Here is a 23,829-nt window from a genome sequence, read left to right on the forward strand (position 1 = left end):
AGCACCAAATATGACGTGACACGTAGAAACTTCCGGAACAGCAGTCCTTTTTATTCCTACGAAGGTCGATTAGACACAGACACRTTAGTTACTGTACTGAGTTGCTTTCTTCAAATACGAAGGACTTTTCTTGTTATATTTGACTAGCTAGCTATCTTCATMAAAAATGCCAAGAGGAAGCAGAAGCCGGACGTCAAGGATGGCCCCTCCAGCCCGGTATGAAAATTGACAAAGTCATGACATTAGCAATGCATTGCCAGCTAGCTAGTTAACTTAGCTAGCTAACTTGCTAAATTAACTAACGCTAGTTGCCTGATTTTACTTGCTCGCTGGGCTTGCATAATTTCCCTAGTCTATATTTCACGTGGTGTCTGTATTTCAAAGGTGTTATAATAGTCAGCTAACGTTAGCCAGATAACAAATATAGTAGCTAGTTAGTTATAAATATGGTTTTTGGGCTAGCTAGCTAGGCAGCTAGCACAACTACTAGCTAGCTTGCTAGACACTGCTGGTGACGTTAGGTGAAACTGATAATAATAAGACAAGTAACTAAATGTACTGAATAAATATCTGGTAGGCTAATGTTTACACTACCCTATTTTACGTTGATATATGTTACTGAATTGGCCCAGAATAACTTACTGAGGTTGATGCTGTTCATGGACCTAATTCAAGTTCTTCAGTGACACATGATTGAGTGTTGTCACTTGATTGCTCATCTAATGACAGCACTTTCTCTTAAAAACCAGGATGGCTCCACCGCCACCCCCCATGGCCAGGGCTGCACCCCCTCCATCCTACGCCCCAGCGCCTGCCCATGCCCCTCCGTCCGCCATGGCTGCCCCAGCCGCTGTTGCCCCCCGGCAGCCAGGCATGTTTGCGCAGATGGCCACCACAGCCGCTGGGGTAGCCGTTGGCTCAGCCGCAGGGCACATGATTGGCCACGCAATGACTGGAGGAATGGGTGGGGGCGGAGGAAGCCAAGAGGCTGCCAAGCCTGATGTCACCTACCAGGTAGGTGATCACTGCTTAGTCACAGTGAGTGACAGGGCCATGGGATTGAAGTGGCTTTGTGTCATGTAGCCTAGTTAGTAGTGATGAGTATGAATGAGTCAGAGAGAGGATAAGCCATTTARGATTATACCCTGTGCCAGGCCTTAAAGAGCATCTAAATAGTTGAGAATAACATCAACACTAACCTCAAATGCTTTATGTTTCTCAGGAGCAGCCCCAGCAGTACCAGCAGCAGTACCAACAGCCACCTCCCATGTACCAGCCAGCCCAGTATCAGCAGCAGCCCCAGTCCATGTTCCAGCAGGAGCCTGCACCACAGCAGGGATCCTGCTCATACGAGCTCAAACAGTTTATTGAGTGTGCTCAGACCCAGAGCGACCTGAAACTCTGTGAGGGCTTCAGCGAGGTGCTCAAGCAGTGCAAGTTTTCAAATGGTGAGTCTAAAAGTGTGTGTTAATACAATCTTAGCTGTTACTGGACATATTTGTGAAAAAGAGGGTGCTTTTAKGTATCCCTGAAAGTTTTAAATAGTGATGTTGTATCATGACTATTTTATGCATTCATTAGATTTTATCAATTGACTTGTTGCCTATCCCTTGCCTTACCTGGTGTCACTGTCACCTTTTGGAATAGGATTAATAAATTCAGCAAAAAAAGAAACGTCCCTTTTTCAGGACCCTGTCTTTTAAAGATAATTGGTAAAATTCCAAATAACTTCACAGATCTTCATTGTAAAGGGTTTAAACAATGTTTCCCATGCTTGTTCAATGAACCATAAACAATTAATGAACATGCACCTGTGGAACAGCTTACAGAYGGTAGGCAATTAAGGTCACAGTTATGAAAACTTAGGACACTAAAGAGGCCTTTCTACGGACTCTGAAAAACACCAAAATATAGATGCCCAGGGTCCCTGCTCATCTGCGTGAACGTGCCTTAGGCATGCTACAAGGGGGCATGAGGACTGCAGATGTGGCCAGGGCAATAAACTGAAATGTCCGTACTGTGAGACGCCTAAGACAGCGCTACAGGGAGACAGGACGGACAGCTGATCGTCCTCGCAGTGGCAGACCACGTGTAACAACACCTGCACATGAYGGGTACATCCGAACATCACACCTGCGGGACAGGTACAGGATGGCAACAACAACTGCCCTAGTTACACCAGGAACGCACAATCCCTCCATCAGTGCTCAGACTGTCCGCAATAGGCTGAGAGAGGCTGGACTGACGGTTTGTAGGCCTGTTGTAAGCCAGGTCCTCAGCAGACATCACCGGCAACAACGTCACCTATGGGCACAAACCCACCGTCGCTGGACCAGACAGGACTGGCAAAAAGTGCTCTTCACTGACCAGTYGCGGTCTTGTCTCACCAAATTTTATTTGTCACATACACATGGTTAGCAGATGTTAAWGCGAGTGTAGCGAAATGCTTGTGCTTCTAGTTCCTACAATGCAGTAATAACCAACGAGTAATCTAACCTAACAATTCCACAACAACTACCTTATACACACAAGTGTAAAGGGATGAAGAATATATACATAAAAATAAATGAATGAGTGATCGTACGGCATAGGCAAGATGCAGTAGATGGTATAGAGTACAGTATATACATATGAGATGAGTAATGTAGGGTATGTTAACATAAAAGTGGCATTGTTTAAAGTGGCTAGTGATACATGTATTACTAAAAGATGGCAAGATGCAGTAGATGTTATAGGGTACAGTATATACATATGAGATGAGTAATGTAGGTATGTAAACATTATATTAAGTGGCATTGTTTAAAGTGGCTAGTGATACATTTTTATATAAATTTTCCATTTTAAAGTGGCTGGAGTTGAGTCAGTATGTTGCAGCAGCCACTCAATGTTAGTGGTGGCTGTTTAACAGTCTGATGGCCTTGAGATAGAAGCTGTTTTTCAGTCTCTCTGTCCCTGCTTTGATGCACCTGTACTGACCCGCCTTCTGGATGATAGCGGGGTAACAGGCAGTGGCTCGGGTGGTTGTTGTCCTTGATAATCTTTTTGGCCTTCCTGTGTCATCGGTGGTGTAGGTGTCCTGGAGGGCAGGTAGTTTGCCCCCGGTGATGCGTTGTGCAGACCTCACTACCCTCTGGAGAGCCTTACGGTTGTGGGCGGAGCAGGTGCGTACCAGGCTGTGATACAGCCCGACAGGATGCTCTCGATTGTGCATCTGTGAAGTTTGAGTGCTTTTGGTGACAAGCTGAATTCTTCAGCCTCCTGAGGTTGAAGAGGCGCTGCTGCGCCTTCTTCACCACTGCTTTGTGGGTGGACCCATTCAGTTTGTCCGTGATGTGTACGCCGAGGAACTTAAAACTTACTACCCTCTCCACTACTGTCCTGTCGATGTGGATAGGGGGTGCTCCCTCTGCTGTTTCCTGAAGTCCACGATCATCTCCTTTGTTTTTGTTGACGTTGAGTGTGAGGTTATTTTCCTGACACCACAGTCCGAGGGCCCTCACCTCCTCCCTGTAGGCCGTCTCGTCGTTGTTGGTAATCAAGCCTACCACTTAGTGTCGTCTGCAAACTTGATGATTGAGTTGAGGCGTGCATGGCCATGCAGTCGTGGGTGAACAGGGAGTACAGGAGAGGGCTCAGAACGCACCCTTGTGGGGCCCAGTGTTGAGGATCAGCGGGTGGAGATGTTGTTACCTACCCTCACCACCTGGGGGCGGCCCGTCAGGAATCCAGTACCCAGTTGCACGGGCGGGGTCGAGACCCAGGGTCTCGAGCTTGATGATGAGTTTGGAGGGTACTATGGTGTTAAATGCTGAGCTGTAGTCGATGAACAGCATTCTCACATAGGTATCCTCTTGTCCAGATGGGTTAGGGCAGTGTGCAGTGTGGTTGCGATTGTGACGTGTGTGGACCTATTGGGCGGTAAGCAAATTGGAGTGGGTCTAGGGTGTCAGGTAGGGTGGAGGTGATATGGTCCTTGACTAGTCTCTCAAAGCACTTCATGATGACGGAAGTAGTGCTACGGGGCGGTAGTCGTTTAGCTCAGTTACCTTAGCTTTCTTGGGAACAGGAACAATGGTGGCCCTCTTGAAGCATGTGGGAACAGCAGACTGGGATAAGGATTGATTGAATATGTCCGTAAACACACCAACCAGGGGTGATGGGTTGGATTTGCATTTATCGTGAAGGAATGAGCGTTACACCGAGGCCTGTACTCTGGGGTGGGATCGATTTGGAGGTGGAGGGTCCGTCATGGTCTGGGGTGGTGTCACAGCATCATCGGACGAGCTTGTTGTCATTGCAGGCAATCTCAACGCTGTGCGTTACAGGGAAAAACATCCTCCTCCTCATGTGGTACCCTCCTGCAGGCTCATACTGACATGACCCTCCAGCCATGACAATGCCACCACCATACTGCTCGTTCTGTGCATGATTTCCTGCAAGACAGGAATGTCAGGTTCTGCCATGGCCAGCGAAGAGCTCGGATCTCAATCCCATTGAGCACATCTGGGACCTGTTGGATCGGAGGGTGAGGGCTAGGGCCATTCCCCCCAGAAATGTCCGGAAACTTGCAGGTGGCTTGGTGGAAGAGTGGGGTAACATCTCACAGCAATAACTGGCAAATCTGGTGCTGTCCATGAGGAGGAGATGCACTGCAGTACTTAATGTTACTTTTGATTTTGACCCACCACCCCTTTGTTCAGGGACAAATTGTTCCATTTCTGTTAGTTGCATGTCTGTGGAACTTGTTCAGTTTGTCTGTTGTTGAATCTTATGTTCGTACAAATATTTACACGTTAAGTTTGCTGAAAATAAACGCAGTTGACAGTGAGGACGTTTCTTTTTTTGCTGAGTTTATAAGGTTTTATGGCAGCGAATGTTCTTTATCACGGAACCAGACTAGTGTTCTGTAGATGTCAGGTATTCATTCAATTAAGACTGACTTGAGTCAACTGAGCTCATTTGTTGAACGCCACTCAAACTGTACCTAGGCCCACTTTAATGTATGTCCTCATAGTTACAAGGTCCCACTTAATATTCTTGGCCCCCAAGATCTTTAACCACAAATGTATGCAATACACTGAGTGGCCATAGGGTGATGCAGAACTATGGGACATTAAATCATGAAATGTGTAGGAACTCATGCCAGGCTCTCACACATTTGATTTCACTGAGTAAGGACTGTCCTCCATTCCCGGTTAGGGAGTTGCTGGTTTAAAAAAGTTCACAAAATGTTTTCTTTAATGTTGATCTAGGGGTAGTGCTGCTGCCATGCATTGCCCCTGGAGTCCTCTATCTCCATCTATCAACATAAACTACAAAATATGTACAATTTCCCTAATGTAATTTTGTATTTTTCCTCCACAGGGATGTCCTRAGAGACAAACAACCCCAGCAACGCTGAACGTACACACTCAACATACACACAATACTATTAAAGAAGTAATTTACAAACACTGGATAGACTTGGCTTTGTTTTGGCACTTGATCAAATAACTGTTAATCATCATATATGGACAATTAAAAACATTTTCCTCAGGTTGATGCTGTGAAACTTGTAATAGTCATATTTCAAATGAAAACATGCAAAAAAAAGAAACTACACGTTTGTCTTTAATGCTTAAACATGGGGTGTATTCATTGCGTATTGCAACGGAAACGGTTTACCTTTTTAAGAACCAACCAGAGCAAACGGAATGTAACGGGGAGGGACCTACCTGAATTTATCCAATAGAAACTTGTTTTCGTTGCAAAACGTTTTCCGTTGGGAGTAAACGYTTTTGGTTGCAAAACGTTTGTTAACCGACAATGTTTTGCTACAGAATCGGCGTAATGAATACACCCCTGTTGTAAATTAACCTGGTCCCTAGTCTCAGCCGGCTGGGGACAAGATTAGTTGTAAACCACCTTGATGTATTTTAACAGTAATATTCCCTCATAGCCTGGTTAAATCAGACTGAAAGTAGTGGTTGAAATCCGTTCGGATGCCTGGCTAACTCCCTCATAGATCACAATGTAAACTTCATTGTTGGTAGATATTCCCTTGGTCCACCCATTTCCATCATATCTGGATTAGGGTTGTACGGTCGAAATTTGCTTGTAACAAGCATARGATCTAATAAAGCTCTTCACATTAAAGACTCTTCTGAATCACATTATCCTATCCCTGATGTCTCTCTTGCATGCCGTGATAATGTGATGCAGTATTACATAAATTGGATCATCCTYGTGGAACATTTGTCTAAGTAACGCTAGACTACAGCAAGAAGAACATGTAGCTATTTTTATGCCGTTTCTTTTATTGAAGGTTTAGTACTACAGTACGTCTATTTATGTGCCACCTGTTATGCMCAGTTGTATACGAGGCTGATTATCTGTTGCATGCAAACTGAAGGGGGGTATCCCTGGAGTGATCTAGCGGAGAGGAATCGTTTTGAATTGGGGGGGGGTTACTGTCACAGGTGAGAATGTTAACCCGTGTGTTATTTCATGAATATGAAGAAGATATGTGTACACGCGTAGAGTCCCTGTGCTCTTCAACTAGTACGGATTTATTTTTGGCATCTGACATTAGCATTTGCCCTTTTCCTATGTTAGCACTGTCCACCATGAAGACTGACCAGATGTGTTGATATCGTTAGTGAGCCAGTTGCTCGTTTGTTCGTTATATTATATCCCATTAAGTGTTTGGATGATGGATTTAACGGCTTTGTAAGGACTATACACGCATTGATTGATACGGTAAGTGTTGATCGTAAGAATTTCGTGTTTGTTCAACTTGACAAGATTGCTATTTAAAAGGGCAAATATTGATAGGAGCGAAATGTACGACAGCAATTATGGCTAATAGATTTGTTTCTTCTCCAAAATTACTTGATATTCAATCGGTTAGCCTAATTTATATCAATGTGTGACAAAGGCTGACGATGCTCACTAAGAACGGAACAATAGTGTCTCTTGTGTATCCCACAAAATGCAACGCTCGCTTGCATCATGATGACGACAGAYGAATTCTATCTTGTAATGGTTACATTTATTATTAGTCCATATAATCTATTAAAAATATAATTTCTGKAATATATTGGACACTGTTTTGGAATACTTTTAACTAAAATGTAATCATTATATAATGCCGATTTAATTCACGTGCTAGTCGGAACAAAGAAATTCAGAAATGTCCGACTTGCTAACTGGTTGAAGCGGCACGTGTATAACACCGAGGTAAAGACAGTTTCAGATTGCATATTCGACGGATATTCGCCTGTAGTTTTCCTTACGTCCACCAACAGCAGTTAGGGACYGTCAACATAGTGACAAATAACATTTTTTTAATTTCAATAGCTCTGTAACCATTACTCCAAATACTTTCAAAACTAGTTGTAGCTAACCCGATGGCATAGACACACATTGCACACCCTTTAGTTTGTCCATTTTCATCTCACATGGTTTTACATGAATTTTTCAAAATGTAGAATTTCAATAGCTCYTTKGTCATGTGACCTAATGACTTCAAACAAGGTTCAGAATGTCCACTCCGTGGGCCTACACATTGCACAYCCTTTAGTTTGTCCATCAAGGAGCTATTAAAATTTAGCATTTTGAAATATGCATGTAAAACCATTTGAGATGAAAATGGACAAACTAAAGGGTGTGCAATGTGTAGGCCCACGGAGTGGACATTCTGAACCTTGTCTGAATCACAGTCACATGACCAAAAGAGCTATTGAAATTCTACATTTTGAAAAATGTATTTAAAATCATGTGAGATGAAAATGCACAAACTAAAGGGTGTGAATATAGAAGGGTAGTCAGTGACATTCTAACCTTGTTTGAAGTCACCAGGTCACATGACCAAGGAGCTATTATTCTACATTTTGAAAATGTATTTAAAATCATGTGAGATGAAAATGGACAAACTAAAGGTGTGCAATATAGAAGGGTAGTCAGTGGACATACTGAACCTAGGTCAGTAGGTCACATGACCAAGGAGCTATTGAATTTGAATGTAAAAATTTGTACTTTGCTCCCTAACTAATTCACTTGGAATACAAATGCTCTCACATTTCCACATGTTTATTAGCTTTGGAAAGTGAATTAATGTCCAAATCATGAAAATAAGACCTGTGCAAGTTGTGCGCAATTTTTTCCATCATCGTGACACTTATTTGGAGTCTGTGCTCAAGTGGTTTGAAAGCTATTGAGGTTTGAAAGCGCGAATATCCGTCAAAGTTCCAATTTAAACTGTCTTTACCTCGGTGTGTATAACTACAAACCAGTTAGCTAGTCGAACATTACCAGTATCCTAGTTCCGACAAGCATGTGAACGCGGCATAACGCGTAAACTAAATGTTAGTTTTACATTGTCATGGGTTTATGAATTACCTAGTGTAAATAAGCATAGATAGTCTATATTCTGTCACATGTTCTTTCCCTCTGGGTCATGGCTACCTGGGGGGGCTTCGAAATGTCATTACTAGACAGCATTTACACCAGTTCAACATGGCATCTGCATTTCTATCCGGGTCTTCAACCTGCTATGTTTATTAGACGTATATATCCAGCCCCTACCATTAAAGGGCCCATTTGCCGTTTGCACCATGCCTCCTGTGCCTATTGTTTTATTTTATACAACCATTTTTCAAAGCATATGGCTACTGTCACCAAAACCTACATCAATTGTCTCCTATGGCTTACTTATATCTGTCTAGAGGAGTTTAGAATGTAATTATTTGGGGGATTGAATTTTTACTTAAAATGTTATAAATTTCACTGTGTTAGATTTGATAAATTTATTACATGTTTTGTTAAAAGGGCAATCAACTTCACAAATGCAGCTCAGTTCAATGAGAAAGTGAGTTGCCCTGTGTATTACCTGCTGTTTTTTTTTTTCTTCAGCTTGTGGGTAGCAGCATCCATATAGTAGTCTAGTAGCCTTAGATAACCAGTCACGCCAACATGACCCAAAGAGGACGAGATCCCGGATTGGGTGGGAGCTCAGGAGTTCCTATGGCAAATATGACCCCAAGGAGACCTGGAAAGTATGTATCATTTGATGTCATATGGGATTGTGACATTGAACCTCGCATGAGGTAAAATGAGCATGAACCCTTTTCTATTCATTCACTGCATAGAAATAGCCTGGCCCCAATCTGTTTGTGTTGCATACCTGTAACAAGCTTGCATGCCAACTCAACAATGTTGGCAATGCATCACAATGACCAATTATCTGGGACCAGACTAGAACATAATTCTCCACAGAAATGAAACTCTAAACAAAAGAACCAATTCAATGAGATGTCCAACTCTAAACACACACCAACCTCACCTCAGTCTAGACTGGTTATGGAAAGGAGTTGGGTTCTGTTGAACTCACTAAGAAACCCTGTCATCAGGGACATCGTTGTGTCACTGTGTGCAGTTTGTTAGTCGAGCGGTATGCCATTACGTAACTAAACTATGCATTGTTGAGCCGGCAGTGTTCATTTGAACGTGTTTTAGGACCAAGGTTTTGGCACTGAACACTACCAGTCATTGGTCAGCTAGAAGAGTCATTATGTCATCCACTCGGATTCACACAACAATTCACAGAAATGTAACAAAGACAGGACAGATCAAAGAGGAGACAATTCATCGTAGTGTTTTGTACATAAAAAAACACATGCAGTATGTGGGCCACATGGGAAAAAACCCAACTCATACTCCAACAACCGAGACATTCTACCAATGTCAGCACAAGCTACCATTGCCTTTAAGAAAACCTTGATGATAAACCTCAAATCAAGATCCCACCACGAGAATGTATATAGTATGTACAGTACTCCAACTAGCTATTGTATGTGCACTTTAGTCCCTGGAGTGTTGTTTTGAAGTGGACACACCCCTAACCAGGGGTGTGTGTGTGAATAAGTTAGCCATTACTCCTGTTGACGCACTATACCACTGTTCTGATTGGGCCAGTGGGCTTGACATGTCACACAAACAGCGCACCGTATAGTATTGCATAACATACACATCCCTGTATTATCGTGTCAGTTCCTGCACACGTGGAGAGAGACAACACGCTTTTGAGAGAACACCTGCAGTCAATATTACTGAGGAGCATGTATTGCTTTGTGCCTAATGCAGATTTATGTCATTTTATGAGTGTAGGCCTACATTCAAAGAGGTTCTCAAAAAGAAAATGATAAGGATAACACGTTCGCTCAAGAGTCTTCATCATTGAGCTCACAGTACCCTGGAGGACTCAGTAGATGAGGAGAGTGAAAACATCTGCGCTATGTCATCTAGCTGCCGAAGCACGGCGTCATGGCTGGAACACAGAAGTCCGACCAGTGGAGATGGGCTGCAGAGGTTTTGTGGCAACATCTACAACCAGACTGCTTAGAGACCTGGGATTAAGGGCCAGGACCAGCGTTCGGCAATCAAAGCTGTATCAGAAGTTGCAGAAGGCAGCAGTCAATGGCTCTGGATGAAGAGGAAAACCTCTGCTGGGCCCGAAGTGAGAGGCCAGGAGGTATGCGGTCAACAATGCATGACTCAGGAGGAAGACGCCCCTGCCATGCATAGTCCCATGGGATGTTGGCTATCAACAACAAGGCAACCCTCTTTGACTAATTGGGAATGGGACGCAAGCGTAGGATTGATCACCCTGTCGCTGGCCGCCTTTGGGGAGGGTTTATAGTGGAAAGCCGAAAACCCTAGAACCAATATACATACTGACGATGCGCTCCCCAAATTTCACCAGTCTCACTGTTCATAACTCTTGGAATTGCTTGCACAAAGGATAGTAACATCTCATCCTGTGTTCTTGGAATCGAATATCTGGACTAGTCCAGTGACTGCTGAGAAAGATCAGCTGACAACAGGGGAAAGTCCTTGTGCGGCACGGAGAGACGGCTGACAGGAGGAATAGACCCACTGGACAGTCATGGGGAGCTTCCATTCTGTAGTTCCCATGCTTCGCAGTATGTTGAGAACACCCGCTTTTAGCTACAGAAAGTCAACATCGAGAATACCCCTAGAGTCTGCGAGAGCGGGGCGGAAGATGACTCATCGGCTGACAACATGGTAACGACTGGACCGGAAACGACTACGAGTAATGAGAGCACAGCACAAGAGAACACCACAGCAACTGTCACAAGTTCCGCTGCAACAGCGCCACAAACAATGCAGGTATGTGTCTATGGTTGGAGGAAAGTACATCACACCAGGGGTTGAGGATCCACCAGGGGAAGAAGGGTGTGGTGGTAAAGAGAGACTTTCTGCAAAGCGATCAAATCAGATCGAATGAAGCACAGCAACTGACGCAAAACCATAGTTTGCAGATGCATCATACCCACTTCATGGAGGACGTAAACTCAGACACCGAGAACACCGGAGGTGGAACCAACAACAAGAATGGAACCAACCAGCCTCCCAGACCTGCACAGTCGAGAGGGAGACTACCAGGGCACGAGACCGTATGTGAAGTGGCCTGGCGCCATGACAAAAGTTGTGGAAGCAGTGAATACTGACCTTACCCTTGACCCTCGAAAACTTCGAGGCACAGTGAGAAGAAAGTTGGAAGGGATGGGAGACATCATCTATGAGTACGGGGCAGAAAGCTTTGGAGTGCAAGAGGCAAAAAGGCGGAAAAGTTCCAACCCCACCAGTTTCCAGGAGCAACAAGAAATCAAGCGCCTCGTTCAAGAAAGGAGACAGCTTAAGAAACAGTGGAAGAAAGCCTCGGACGTGAAAAAGGGGCATAGAGCACTTCAGGCTGACATTAAAACCCGGTTGGCATCCCTCCGTAGAGCAGAGAACCTACGGAAACGCAGAAGAAGAAAGAACAAACTAGAACTCAGTCTATAAAAATCCCTTCAAGTTCCTTAAAAGTCTCTTCACAAAGGAAAAAAGTGGAGCTCTAAAAAACAACAAAAGAAAGCCTAGAGAGCACCTGATAACAAACAAACTTTGACTCAAAGCGACATGAACATCTGGCCACCCATCAGATATCCCACCCATTGAACCCCCGGAACATCATATTGAGACCAGCCCTCCGACATGGAAAGAGGTGGAAAACACAGTCGACGGGCAAGAACAGCATCAGCCCCGGGCCAAATGGAGTCCCGTACAAAGTGATAAAGAACGCACCAGACGTCCTGAGGTCCTCTGGAGCCTTATGAGAACAGCTGGCAAATAAGATAATACCAAAGTGTGCGTAGGGCAGGCGGGGTCCTGATCCCTAAGAGAAGGATGCAGAACATCAGCCAATTCCGCCCAATCTCCTACTGAATGTCGAGGTAAAAATCTTCTTTAGGGTCATTGCCCAGAGGATGTCCGAGTACCTGCAAAGGAATGCGTACGTCGAACATCTGTACAGAAGCGGAATATCAGGGTTCTCTGGCTGCTTGGAACACTCCAGCATGATCTGGCACCAGATCCAAATGCCAAGGTGGAGAAAAGGGACCTTCATGTAGTCTTCCTCGACCTCCCAATGCATTTGGCTCTGTGCCCCATGAACTCCTGTGGTCTGCCTTCAGATTTCCACATATCCGGACACCATCACAACCCTGGTGAAGTCGTACTTCCAGGATCTGCAGTTCTGCTTCACCACCTCAGAGTTCACGACCTCATGGCAGTGCCTGAATGTAGGAATAATGGCGGGATGTACCATTTCTCCGTTGGCATTCATAATGGCAATGGAGGTTATCATCAGATCCTCAAAATGGGTTGCTGGTGGACAGCGAGTCGACTCTGGTTTCCGCCTCCCTCCACTCAGAGCCTACATGGACGACATTACAACATTGACCACCACTGTCCATGCACCAGGAGACTGCTCAGAAAACTCGAGGAGAACATCAGCTGGGCCCGTATGAAGATTAAACCATCCAAGTCACGCAGCATCTCGATTTGTAAGGGAGTACTCTCTGACCTGAAATTCTTCATCGGAGATGACCAAATCCCAACAGTGGAGCAGCCGGTAAAAAGCCTTGGAATGGTGGTATGATGCAAGCCTGAAGGACAAAGACCAGGTGCAACAGCTGCGCAAAGACATCAGTAGTAGCCTACAGTCCATCGACAACACCCAGCTACCTGGAAAGTTAAAGGCCTGGTGTCTGCAGTTTGGTCTCCTACCCCGGGTGTTGTGCCCCTAGCAGTGTATGAGGTTCCAATCTCAACAGTGGAGAAGATGAAAGAGGATCACAGGCTACTAAAGAAGTGGCTCGGAGTTCCACGATGCTTACCACCATAGGCCTCTATGGAGATGGTGTCCTCAAGCTGCCCCTCACCAGTCTAACAGAGGAATTCAAGTGTGCAAAAACCAGGCTCCAGATGACACTGAATGAATCTCGAGACCCAGTGGTGAGCAACAACGCGCCGACCTTGGCAACTGGGCGCAAATGGAGGCCAGGAAAAGCAGCCCTCAGACATGCTGACATTGTGGGTCATGTTCAGCAAGGGAGAGGAGGCCTTGGGCTAACTAGCCGTGCTGCTTGGAGTAAGGCCACTGCACCAGAGCGCGCGGAAGATGGTAGTGCAGGAAGTACGCCATCAGGAGGAGGCTGCAAGGTGGGCGAAGGCAGTCTCTCTTTCAAACAAGGACAGTGGACTCGATGGGACAGTGTGGAGAAGAGAAGATCAGCTGGAAGGATCTGTGGGCCATGGAAGCGAGGCGGTTGAGCTTTCCATCAGAGCAACATATGACGTCCTTCCAACACCAGTTAATCTTCACCAATGGTATGGTGAAGATCCGGACTGTGCCCTCTGTTCCATGCCAGCCAACCTCAGGCACATTCTCACAGGGGTAAAACAAGCCTCACCCAAGGACGCTACACTTGGCGTCACAACAAAGTCCTTAAAACCCTTCCGCCCTGGAGGACAAGCGAGCTGCCACCAACTCCCTACACCCCCAGCAGCATCACACCCCTTACGGACGACCTTTGTCCGCGAAGGGGCTAAACCACCGAAAGAGCGGCTCTACACCATTAGAGCGAGACCAGCTGCGCTTGCCCGCGACTGGAAAATGCTAGCTGACATTGGCCGGCAACTTGTGTTTCCTCCGGAGATCGCAACCACCACCCTAAGACCTGACATAGTGCTCTGGTCCCGTCGCTCAAGAGGTCTTCATCATTGAGCTCACAGTACCCTGGGAGGACTCAGTAGATGAGGCTTATGAGCGAAAACATCTGCGCTATGTCGATCTAGCTGCCGAAGCACGGCATCATGGCTGGAACACAGAAGTCCGACCAGTGGAGGTGGGCTGCAGAGGTTTTGTGGCAACATCTACAACCAGACTGCTTAGAGACCTGGGAATTAAGGGCCAGAGCCAGCGTTCGGCAATCAAAGCTGTATCAGAGGTGGCAGAAGGCAGCAGTCAATGGCTCTGGATGAAGAGGAAAGACCCCAGCGGGCCCCGAAGTGAGAGCCAGGAGGTATGCGGTCAACAATGCTTGACCAGGAGGAAGACGCCCCTGCCATGCATAGTCCCATGGGATGTTGGCTATCAACAACAAGGCAACTCCTTCACTAATTGGAATGGGACGCAAGCGTAGGATTGATCACCCTGTCGCTGGCAGCCTTTGGGGAGGTGTATAGTGTGAAACACCCTAGGAACCAAAGGGACACTACTGACGATGCGCTCCCCAAATTTCACCAGTCTCACTGTTCATAAACTCTTGGAAGTGCTTGCACAAAGGATAGTAACATCTCATCCTGTGTTCTTGGAATCTGAATTTGAGGCTGCCTTAATATATAAAGCTGTGCTTCAAATATTTCAATATCTTTATCTGATAGGGATAGACAATCAGTCTCAGCCCTGTGAGATTTTAGCTCTAGTAAATGTTCTGCATTAGATACACATTGTGTCCTGTATTGGTTTACTTAGGTTTGTATTACGTCCTATATAATCTCTTGTGGTCACATGCACATAACACAAATGGTAGTAGCATMTGTCGACAGACTGGAATTCGACGACTAATGAGAAACTTGGTTCCGGTACGCAGATTATTTGTCGCTTATCATTTGGACAAATCATGATTTCGCATTTTTGAAATTTGGGAAGGGGAGGGGAAATTTTGCCCATAGACTGGCCCGAAACTGGCTGAGAGTTTCCATTTAGAGAGATGGAGACTTCGCTAGTTTCGTTAGTACATTTTCTAACACATTTAYCCTCTAATTATAGTACCTCCATGCTCCCCCCAGAATTTAATCGTGACTATCTGACGCAATTACACAATATTTTAGTTCTGGGTGTCTGAGATTACATCCTATAAAGTGAATAGAGTGGTGATCAGAGGGTTGTCGGTTCAAATCCCTGGTGGGGCACATTGCCATTGTTTCTTTGTTCTGGAACACATCTAATAAGAGCAGTTCCACTTAAGTATTCATCTGTACAAATCAAATCAAAACGTGAAATGTGTGTGATGTAACTTACTACCTTTAAATAAGATGCTGTTTGTTGACGTTTGTTTTTCTGTCCTTGTGCCTCAGGGGGGTGAGTAGCGTGGTGCGACGTTGTATTCATAAACAAACCCAACAGGACTACGCAGTCAAAATCATCGACGTCACTCCTTCTGACAAGATCTCAGCTGCAGAGATCGAGGAGATCAAAGAGGCCACAGTGAAGGAGATTGATATTCTCAAAAAAGTCTATGGAATGGACAACATCAGTAAGCAAAATAACACCATARTACATACATTATTGTCCCTTTAATGGACTTAAGATACAGTTGAAGTCGGAAGTTTACATACACTTAGGTTGGAGTTATTAAAACTCGCTTTTAAACCACTCCACAAATTTCTTGTTCACAAACTATAGTTTTGGCAAGTTGGTTAGGACATCTTCTTTGTGCATGACACAAATAATTTCCCCAACAATTGTTTACAGACAGATTATTTCACTTATAATTCACTGTATCACAATTCCAGTGGGTCAGAAGTTTACATACACTAAATTGACTGTGCCTTTAAACAGCTTAGAAAATTCCAGAAAATGATGTCATGGCATTAGAAGCTTCTGATAGGCTAATTGACATCATTTGAGTCAATTGTTGGTGTACCCGTGGATGTATTTCAAGGCCTAACTTCAAACTCAGTGCCTCTTTGCTTGGCATCATGGGAAAATCAAAAGAAATCAGCCAAGACCTCAGAAAAAAAATTGTAGACCTYCACAAGGTTGGTTCATCCTTGGGAGCAATTTCCAAACGCCTGAAGGTACCACGTTMATCTGTACAAACAATAGTACGCAAGTACAAACACCATGGGACCACACAGCCGTCATACCGCTCAGGAATGATACGCATTCTGTCTCCTAGAGATGAACGTACTTTGGTACGAAAGTGCAAATCAATCCCAGAACAGCAAAGAACCTTGTGAAGATGCTGGAGGAAACCGGTACAAAAGTATCTATATCCACAGTAAAACGAATCCTATATTGACATAACCTGAAAGTCCGCTCAGCAAGGAAGAAGACACTGCTCCAAAACTGTCATAAAAAAGCCAGACTACGGTTTGCAACTGCACATGGGGACAAAGATCGTACTTTTTGGAGAAATGTCCACTGGTCTGATGAAACAAAAATAGAACTGTTTGGCCATAATGACCAGTCGGTTATGTTTGGAGGAAAAAGGGGGAGGCTTGCAAGCAGAAGGACATCCTGCCCAACCGTGAAGAACGGGGGTGGCAGCATCATGTTGTGGGGGTGCTTTGCTGCAAGAGGGACTGGTGCCCTTCACAAAAATAGATGACATCATGAGGGATGACAATTATGTGGATATATTGAAGCAACATCTCAAGACATCAGTCAGGAAGTTAAAGCTTGGTTGCAAATGGGTCTTCCAAATGGACAATGACCCCAAGCATACTCCAAAGTTGTGGCAAAATGGCTTAAGGACAAGAAAGTTAAGTTATTGGAGTGGCCATCACAAAGCCCTGACCTCAATCCTATAGAATATTTGTGGGCAGAACTGAAAAGGTGTGTGTGTGAGCAAGGAGACCTACAAACACTGACTCAGTTACACCATCTCTGTCAGGAAGAATGGGCCAAAATTCACCCAACTTATTGTGGGAAGCTTGTGGAAGGCTACCTGAAACATTTGACCCAAGTTAAACAATTGAAAGGCAATTCTACCAAATACTAATTGAGTGTATGTAAACTTCTGACCCACTGGGAATGTGATGAAAGAAATAAAAGCTGAAATAAATAATTCTCTCTATTATTCTGACATTTCACATTCTTAAAATAAAGTAGTGATCCTAACTAAGACGGAATTTTTTACTAATATTAAATGTAATTAAAAACGGAGTTTAAATGTAATGGTTAAGGTGTATGTAAACTTCCGACTTCAACTGTATATAACAACAAAACTACTTGAAAACGCTTGAGGAAGAAACACATCCATCTAGTTTATTCCTGGAGTAGGCTTAACCTGGGTTTGGAAAATGGGCTCTATAAAAACATTCACACATCTTGTCTAATGTGGAGTGTGGAGCACATTGACATGGATCTCTCGATTTCTAAAGTTGTTTAACAATAACTTTGTTCAAAGGCTACCCGATTATGTCTATGCATCCTAGAGGGTTGGACAACTTTAGCCTTTGCTCTCTACTGCTCCATAACCATATTGACTGCACATCACTTGTTTTGTTAGAAAAGGTCAAATGTATAATAGAACATTTGTGTAACTCTATGGCTGTTTACACAGGCAGCCCAATTCTGATCATTTTACCCACTAGTTGGTCTTTTGACCAATCACATCAGATCTTTTCACATATCTTTTTTTAGAGCTGATCTGACTGGTCAAAAGACCAATTAGTGGAAAAAAAGATCAGAATTGGGTTACCTGTTCTTCTGGTTGTAGACGTGCCTCATAACAGGTCTATTATCTCTCCGCAGTACAGCTGAAGGACTGCTATGAGTCTAAAGCCTTCTTCTTCCTGGTGTTTGACCTGTAAGTATCCAGACAGACTCTCCAGCATACAATCACGTAATCTTTCAATTTCCTAAAAATGAATCATATAAATCTTTATTTAACATTTTAAAAACACTTTCCAATTAAGATACAAGGAGGAGTGACATTTTTAATGCACTGATTATTTTTTACAGTGATTATACAGAGTACATTTACTGGCCCTCAGGATGTATGCATAACACTATAATCTGTGTCTCTCCCAGGATGAAGAGAGGAGAGCTGTTTGACTACCTCACAGAAAAAGTAACTCTGAGTGAGAAGGAAACCAGGTCAGAAACTCTTAACTCCCACACATTCATTCATTGGCGTACATTTGGGTTTGATCCAAATCCTCTCCCCTCAAAAATGTATATCAGGACAAGACAGTTTGGGGTTGAGGTGTTCATTAAGACATTTGAGGGACATTGAGAGATTTGCTGTGTGTGCTTTAGATTTGGAGTGATTTGGGGCTAGTTACAAAAAAAGAGTCTTGCATGTTTAGGGAGTGTGAGAGATTTAGATCAGAAGGGACAACATTTCCATATTTCCCTGTAGGAAGATCATGCGTGCCCTGCTGGAGGTGGTTAAGTTCCTCCACGACGAGAACATCATCCACAGAGACCTGAAGCCTGAAAATATCCTGCTGGACGACAACATGGATATTAAGCTCACTGACTTTGGCTTCTCCCTACAGATTGAGCCCGGACAGACACTCAACGGTTAGTTAGTCGTTTTTATTGACAGATGTGGGGTCTACGACTAGCAAAGCAAATCTAGTTAGTTACTGTAACCACACAATCTGATTCTGACTGAGTGAGCTGTGAAATCATTGTAGAAACTTGTCGGAATCTCCGATCTCCAATATGGCTGGCTCTGTTCCAATGTCCATACTGGCATACCACATAGAATGAAGCATTATAGCAGAAGGGAATGAGATCTACATACTGGAGGCTCAGTCAGTGGAAGGAAGCCTCATGTTTTGAACATTGTGGCACTAAGTCTGAACACTAGCTGTCAGTGCTATGCAGAGGAACTCTTTCTAGCTAGTCAATGCCCCTAAGTCCTCTTCCACAACCCCCTCCCCTTCCTGTCCCTGTTGTTGGCTCAAGCAAAGGTTAAGATGCAACAGGACACTTGCTGAGCTATTTGCTGCTCCCCAATCATTAGGAGCGTGTGTTGACCTTTCAAAGGGCAATGCTGTGACTTATCTGCATGCACAGAACTAGGAACTGCAGTCATTATTTTGTGTAAAAATACAATCCCGCACTTATACGTTTGTCAACAAATACTATATAGGTTCAGGTTGAATAATATACATGCAAAGAACAGTCAATTACTGTAACAGACTAGGATGTGTTTCCTGTATCAGCTTGAGACTGATGCTACATTGAATGTGTTTTTACATACATTTATTGTACTCAGAATTATAAGAATATACATGATTACTAATATTCACCTAGCAATGCCCTCCTGTTTTCTACACCAGAAGTGTGTGGGACCCCTGGATACCTGGCTCCTGAGATCATTGAGTGCTCCATGGACCCCAACCACAGGGGATATGGGACTGCAGTCGACATGTGAGTACTCAGATTACACACAACTACCCATTCACTTTTCCATCTACACACTGGATACCAGATCTTGGTTAAATACTGTACATAAAGCTTATCTGTCCTCCTACTGCTCCAGCCCTTCATTTATTTTAATACAAATTATATATAATTGGAAAATTATCGCTAATCAGCTTTGAAGTGCAACATTTATTTCTAAAAGTATCCATTTAGTTAAGCTTGTTCCATATACATTTAGTTGAATAATACATGGTACCTAGTTTTTAAATGGTACCTATAGGTGACTGCCAAAATAAAGGAAACACCAACATAAAGTGTCTTATTAGGGAGTTGGGCCACTACGAGCCAGAACAGCTTCAATGCACCTTGGCATAGATTCTACAAGTGTCTGGAACTCTATTGGAGGGATGCGACACCATTCTTCCACAAGAAATTTCATAATTTGATGTTTTGTTGATGGTGGTCGAAAACATTGTCTTAGGCACTACTCCAGAATCTCCCATAAGTGTTGGATTGGGTTGAGATCTGGTGACCGAGACAGCCATGACATATGGTTTACATTGTTTTATGCAAATCAAACCATCCAGTGATCATTCATGCCCTGTGAATGGGGGCTTTGTCATCTGATGGGTAGCCAAAATGTCTTGCCCAGCATTATTATGCATGACCCTAGGCATGATGGGATGTTAATTGCTTAATTAACTCAGAAACCACACCTGTGTGGAAACACCTGCTTTCAATGTACTCGTGTTTCCATTATTTTGGCAGTCACCTGTATATTATATGGTGAAAGAAAGTCATAGTTTTTTTTTTAATTACTATAATCCTGATGATTTATTGTGATTCCAGATGGAGTTCAGGGGTGATCTTGTACACCCTGCTAGCTGGATCCCCTCCCTTCTGGCACAGAAAACAGATGATGATGCTTCGTATGATCCTAGCTGGGAACTACGACTTCACCTCTCCTGAATGGGACGACCGCTCCGACACTATCAAAGACCTAGTGGGTTTGAAATGAACACTGTCGCTTCAAAACATAGTTAAAACTATACTTCTGACCTCATGGATAGTCAGATGCATCCATAGCTCTGTCAATGAATACACTTTATTGGTCCATTTGCATGGATACTCTTTCTTTTTTGCTGTCACAGTACTAAATCTGACACACACATCACAGGCTGGAGCACAAGGGGTATTGCCTTGCTCAAGGGAAGAACGGCAGGAGGTTGTATACGGGATATTGAAGCCAGTAACCTTCGGCTGCCGGCTCACTCCCTGCAGATTTCCTCGCTGGCAGCTCGGGGGTTCCAATCCTCCATTACCGGCCCGCCTCTCTAACCTCGAGGCTACCTACTCCCCCTAATTTGAGAGTGCCTACATTTCTCCAGCCCCATCCTTAAGCTGTTTACCAAAACAAGTGTTGGAATTACCTCTTTTTTTGGGGGGGGGGGGTCCTTGATTGACCATTTAATGTTGCCTCATGTTTCCAGATCTCCAGGATGTTGGTGGTAAACCCAGATCAGCGTTACACAGCCCAAGACTGCCTGAGCCACCCCTTCTTCCAGCAGTATGTGGTGGCTGAAGTACGACACTTCACCCCCAAGAGGAGGTTCAAGGTAAGAGCAGCAGCACTATACAAATATTCTCATTTGAGGGCCATGTGATGTCACCACGGTTGGGGATTTATGTTCATGATTTCAGAAATCCTCATAGAAAATTAGTTTTCTGAATCTCAATATCGGAACTGACTGGGATCGATGACTGAGCAATATATGACACCGTAATAGCTGAGTCATAAGGTAAAATAAGTCATAACAGTCTACTGATGTACATTGAACCAACACATTCTCTTCACCAGGTCGTCTGCATGACAGTGCTGGCCGTGATGCGCATCTACTGTAATTACCGCCGCGCCAAGCCGATCACCAAGGAGGTGATCAAGAACGACCCGTACGCCATCAAGCCCMTCCGCAAGCTGATCGACGCCTGTGCCTTCAAGATCTACGGCCACTGGGTCAAGAAGGGCCAGACCCAGAACAGAGCCGCCCTGTTCGAGAACACTCCCAAGGCCATCCTGCTGTCCATAGCAGCAGAGCCCGAGGACTCCTCCATGCACTCCTGGTAATGACGATGATGCTGCTGCTGTTKGTTTCTCAGTCCAGGTCCTGAGAGGAGGGAGGTGGGACTTTACATAAGCATTCCATCTGTCCCAATTCTCTATCATTTTTAAATCAATGGTTTTGAATGTGGGAGGAGTGTACAGCTGCACACGTCAGGAGAAAGAACAGAATTGGGCTGGTATGTCGTTGGGCTCAGCTCAGGATTTAATTGGGCTGATTGAAGCACGGGAGTGACACAATAACAAAAMAAACTTTGGGTGGGACACTTTAGAGATGAGATATATATTGTTCTTTGTATTGGAGGGGCTTGCACACCTGATTCAATTCGTCACTAATCATCAATGCCTTATATGGGTGAATCAGGTGAGCTAGTTTAGAGCTACAACAAAATTGTTAAACATCTGGGTGTACCAGAGGAGAGGTTTGAGAACCACCGTTTTAAACAATAGATTAATTATAACGAAGACGTGGGAAATGTCCTAGAACTATGACCTGCACTGAGGAATATTGGTCCGCTGTGTTTAGTACGGAACAAATAGCTAGACGACATCCACGGTGAAATATCTGTTTATAACAATCACTTATCTAGAGCTTATACCCTTAACTCAACATTGATAAAGAATGGTGTCCATTCTATTATATAGATTTCTGTGTTCTGAAATATTGCACCCTACTGAATTATTCCTAGATATGAAGTGTTACATTATGGTTAAAAAGGTCATTTCAACTGTATGAGCTTCAACACAGCACATAAATTCCATATGCATACAGTGTTATGTAAAAGACTATGCTCTGCCTGCAAAGCTTCTTAGTACTATGTAGCTAGTGGTTTTCTTCCCTTTGCTCAGTATGTGCAATGAACCCTGCATGCGTGAACTGGCATGCACTAAGACATGTGCATTCTTTTTATTTTGACATACAGAACCAGTCAAAAGTTTGGACACCTACTCATTCAAGGGTTTTTATGTTCTACATTGTAGAACAATAGTGAAGACATCAAAACTATGGAATCATGTAGTAACCAAAAAGTGTTAAACAAATATTTKAAGTAGGTTCCCATTTGACAGCGTTGCATTCTCTCAACCAGCTTCATGAGGAATGCTTTTCCAACAGTCTTGAAGTTCCCACAAATGCTGAGCACTTGTTGGCTGCTTTTCCTTCACATTGCGGTCCAAACCATCTCAATTGGGTTGAGGTCAGGTGATCTGATGCAGCACTTCATCACTCTCCTTGCTCAAATAGCACCTAACACAGCCTGGAGGTGTTGGGTCATTGTCCTGTTGAAAAACAAATGATAGTCCCACTAAGCGCAAACCAGATGGGGTATCGCTGCAAAATGCTGGTTAAGTGTACCTTGAATTCTAAATAAATCTGTGTAACCAAAAAAAGCACCATCACAACACCTCCATGCTTCATGGTGGGAACACCATCCGTTCACCTACTGTCTCTCACAAAGACCTAGCGGTTGGWACCAAAAATCTCACATTTGGACTCGACAGATTTCCACTGGTCGTGTTTCTTGGCCCAAGCAAGTMTCTTCTTATTGGTGGGTTTTTGCCCCCAGCAATTCAACCATGAAGGCCTGATTCATACAGTTGTCTGTTACTTGAACTCTGGTGCAGTTAACTAATAAACTTATCCTCTGTAGCAGAGGTAACTCTGGATCTTCCTTTCCTGTGGTGGTCCTCATGAGAGCCAGTTTCATCATAGCGCCTAATGGTTTTTGCAACTGCACTTGAAGAAAATTCTCAGATTACTTTAAGACATGGTCAGTCAATGATGGAATGTTGTTTCTCTTTGCTTATTTGAGCTGTTCTTGACATATGGACTTTGCCCTATTTGGYAAAAGACCAACTTCTGTTTACCCCCCTACCTTGTCAGAACACAACTGATTGGCGCCAATGCATAAAGACATTCCAGGTAACTACCTCATGAAGCTGGTTGAGAGTGTGCAAACCGTGGCTACTTTGAAGAATCTCAAATGGAAAATATATTTTGATTTGTTTAAGTTATTTCATAGTTTTGATGTCTTCACTATTCTATAATGTAGAAAATAGAAAGAAACCTTTGAATAGGTAGGTGTCCAAACTTTTGACTGTAGGTTATACTGCAAACTGTTTAAGGGAGAGTGTGAGAACACTTAAAATGTATGTTAATGTTTCGATGAATTTTATTTATTACAAATCTGAACCTGGATTGGTGTATCCTAAA

At 43.9% G+C, this 23,829-nt stretch overlaps 2 protein-coding genes across 3 annotated transcripts; both read left to right on the forward strand.

The window, feature by feature from the left end:
* The first annotated feature begins 14 nt into the window (after positions 1 to 14).
* Positions 15 to 6,152, forward strand: LOC111959047 (coiled-coil-helix-coiled-coil-helix domain-containing protein 2-like). The gene is given in 4 exon segments (XM_023980463.1): positions 15 to 216; positions 750 to 1,014; positions 1,223 to 1,448; positions 5,365 to 6,152. Coding segments are annotated over 4 exon segments (612 nt in total). The 5' UTR covers positions 15 to 166; the 3' UTR covers positions 5,436 to 6,152.
* A 9,125-nt stretch (positions 6,153 to 15,277) lies between these two features.
* On the forward strand, positions 15,278 to 23,814 carry LOC111956767 (phosphorylase b kinase gamma catalytic chain, skeletal muscle/heart isoform-like). 2 transcript variants are annotated; one of them, XR_011474900.1, is made up of 9 exons: positions 15,278 to 15,647; positions 17,873 to 17,927; positions 18,152 to 18,217; positions 18,483 to 18,646; positions 19,414 to 19,504; positions 20,348 to 20,501; positions 20,989 to 21,114; positions 21,357 to 22,465; positions 22,510 to 23,814. XR_011474900.1 is itself a non-coding variant. In XM_023977354.2 (8 exons), the coding sequence occupies exons 1-8, from the start codon at positions 15,635 to 15,637 to the stop codon at positions 21,621 to 21,623; spliced, it is 936 nt and encodes a 311-aa protein (XP_023833122.2). In that variant the 5' UTR covers positions 15,278 to 15,634; the 3' UTR covers positions 21,624 to 23,814. The 2 variants fall into 2 exon arrangements, 1 of the variants encoding a protein (XP_023833122.2); XM_023977354.2 differs by having other exon boundaries at positions 21,357 to 23,814.
* The last annotated feature ends 15 nt before the right edge of the window (positions 23,815 to 23,829 follow it).

Source organism: Salvelinus sp. IW2-2015, linkage group LG4p (genome assembly GCF_002910315.2).
Source record: "Salvelinus sp. IW2-2015 linkage group LG4p, ASM291031v2, whole genome shotgun sequence".
Taxonomy (NCBI): Eukaryota; Metazoa; Chordata; class Actinopteri; order Salmoniformes; family Salmonidae; genus Salvelinus; species Salvelinus sp. IW2-2015.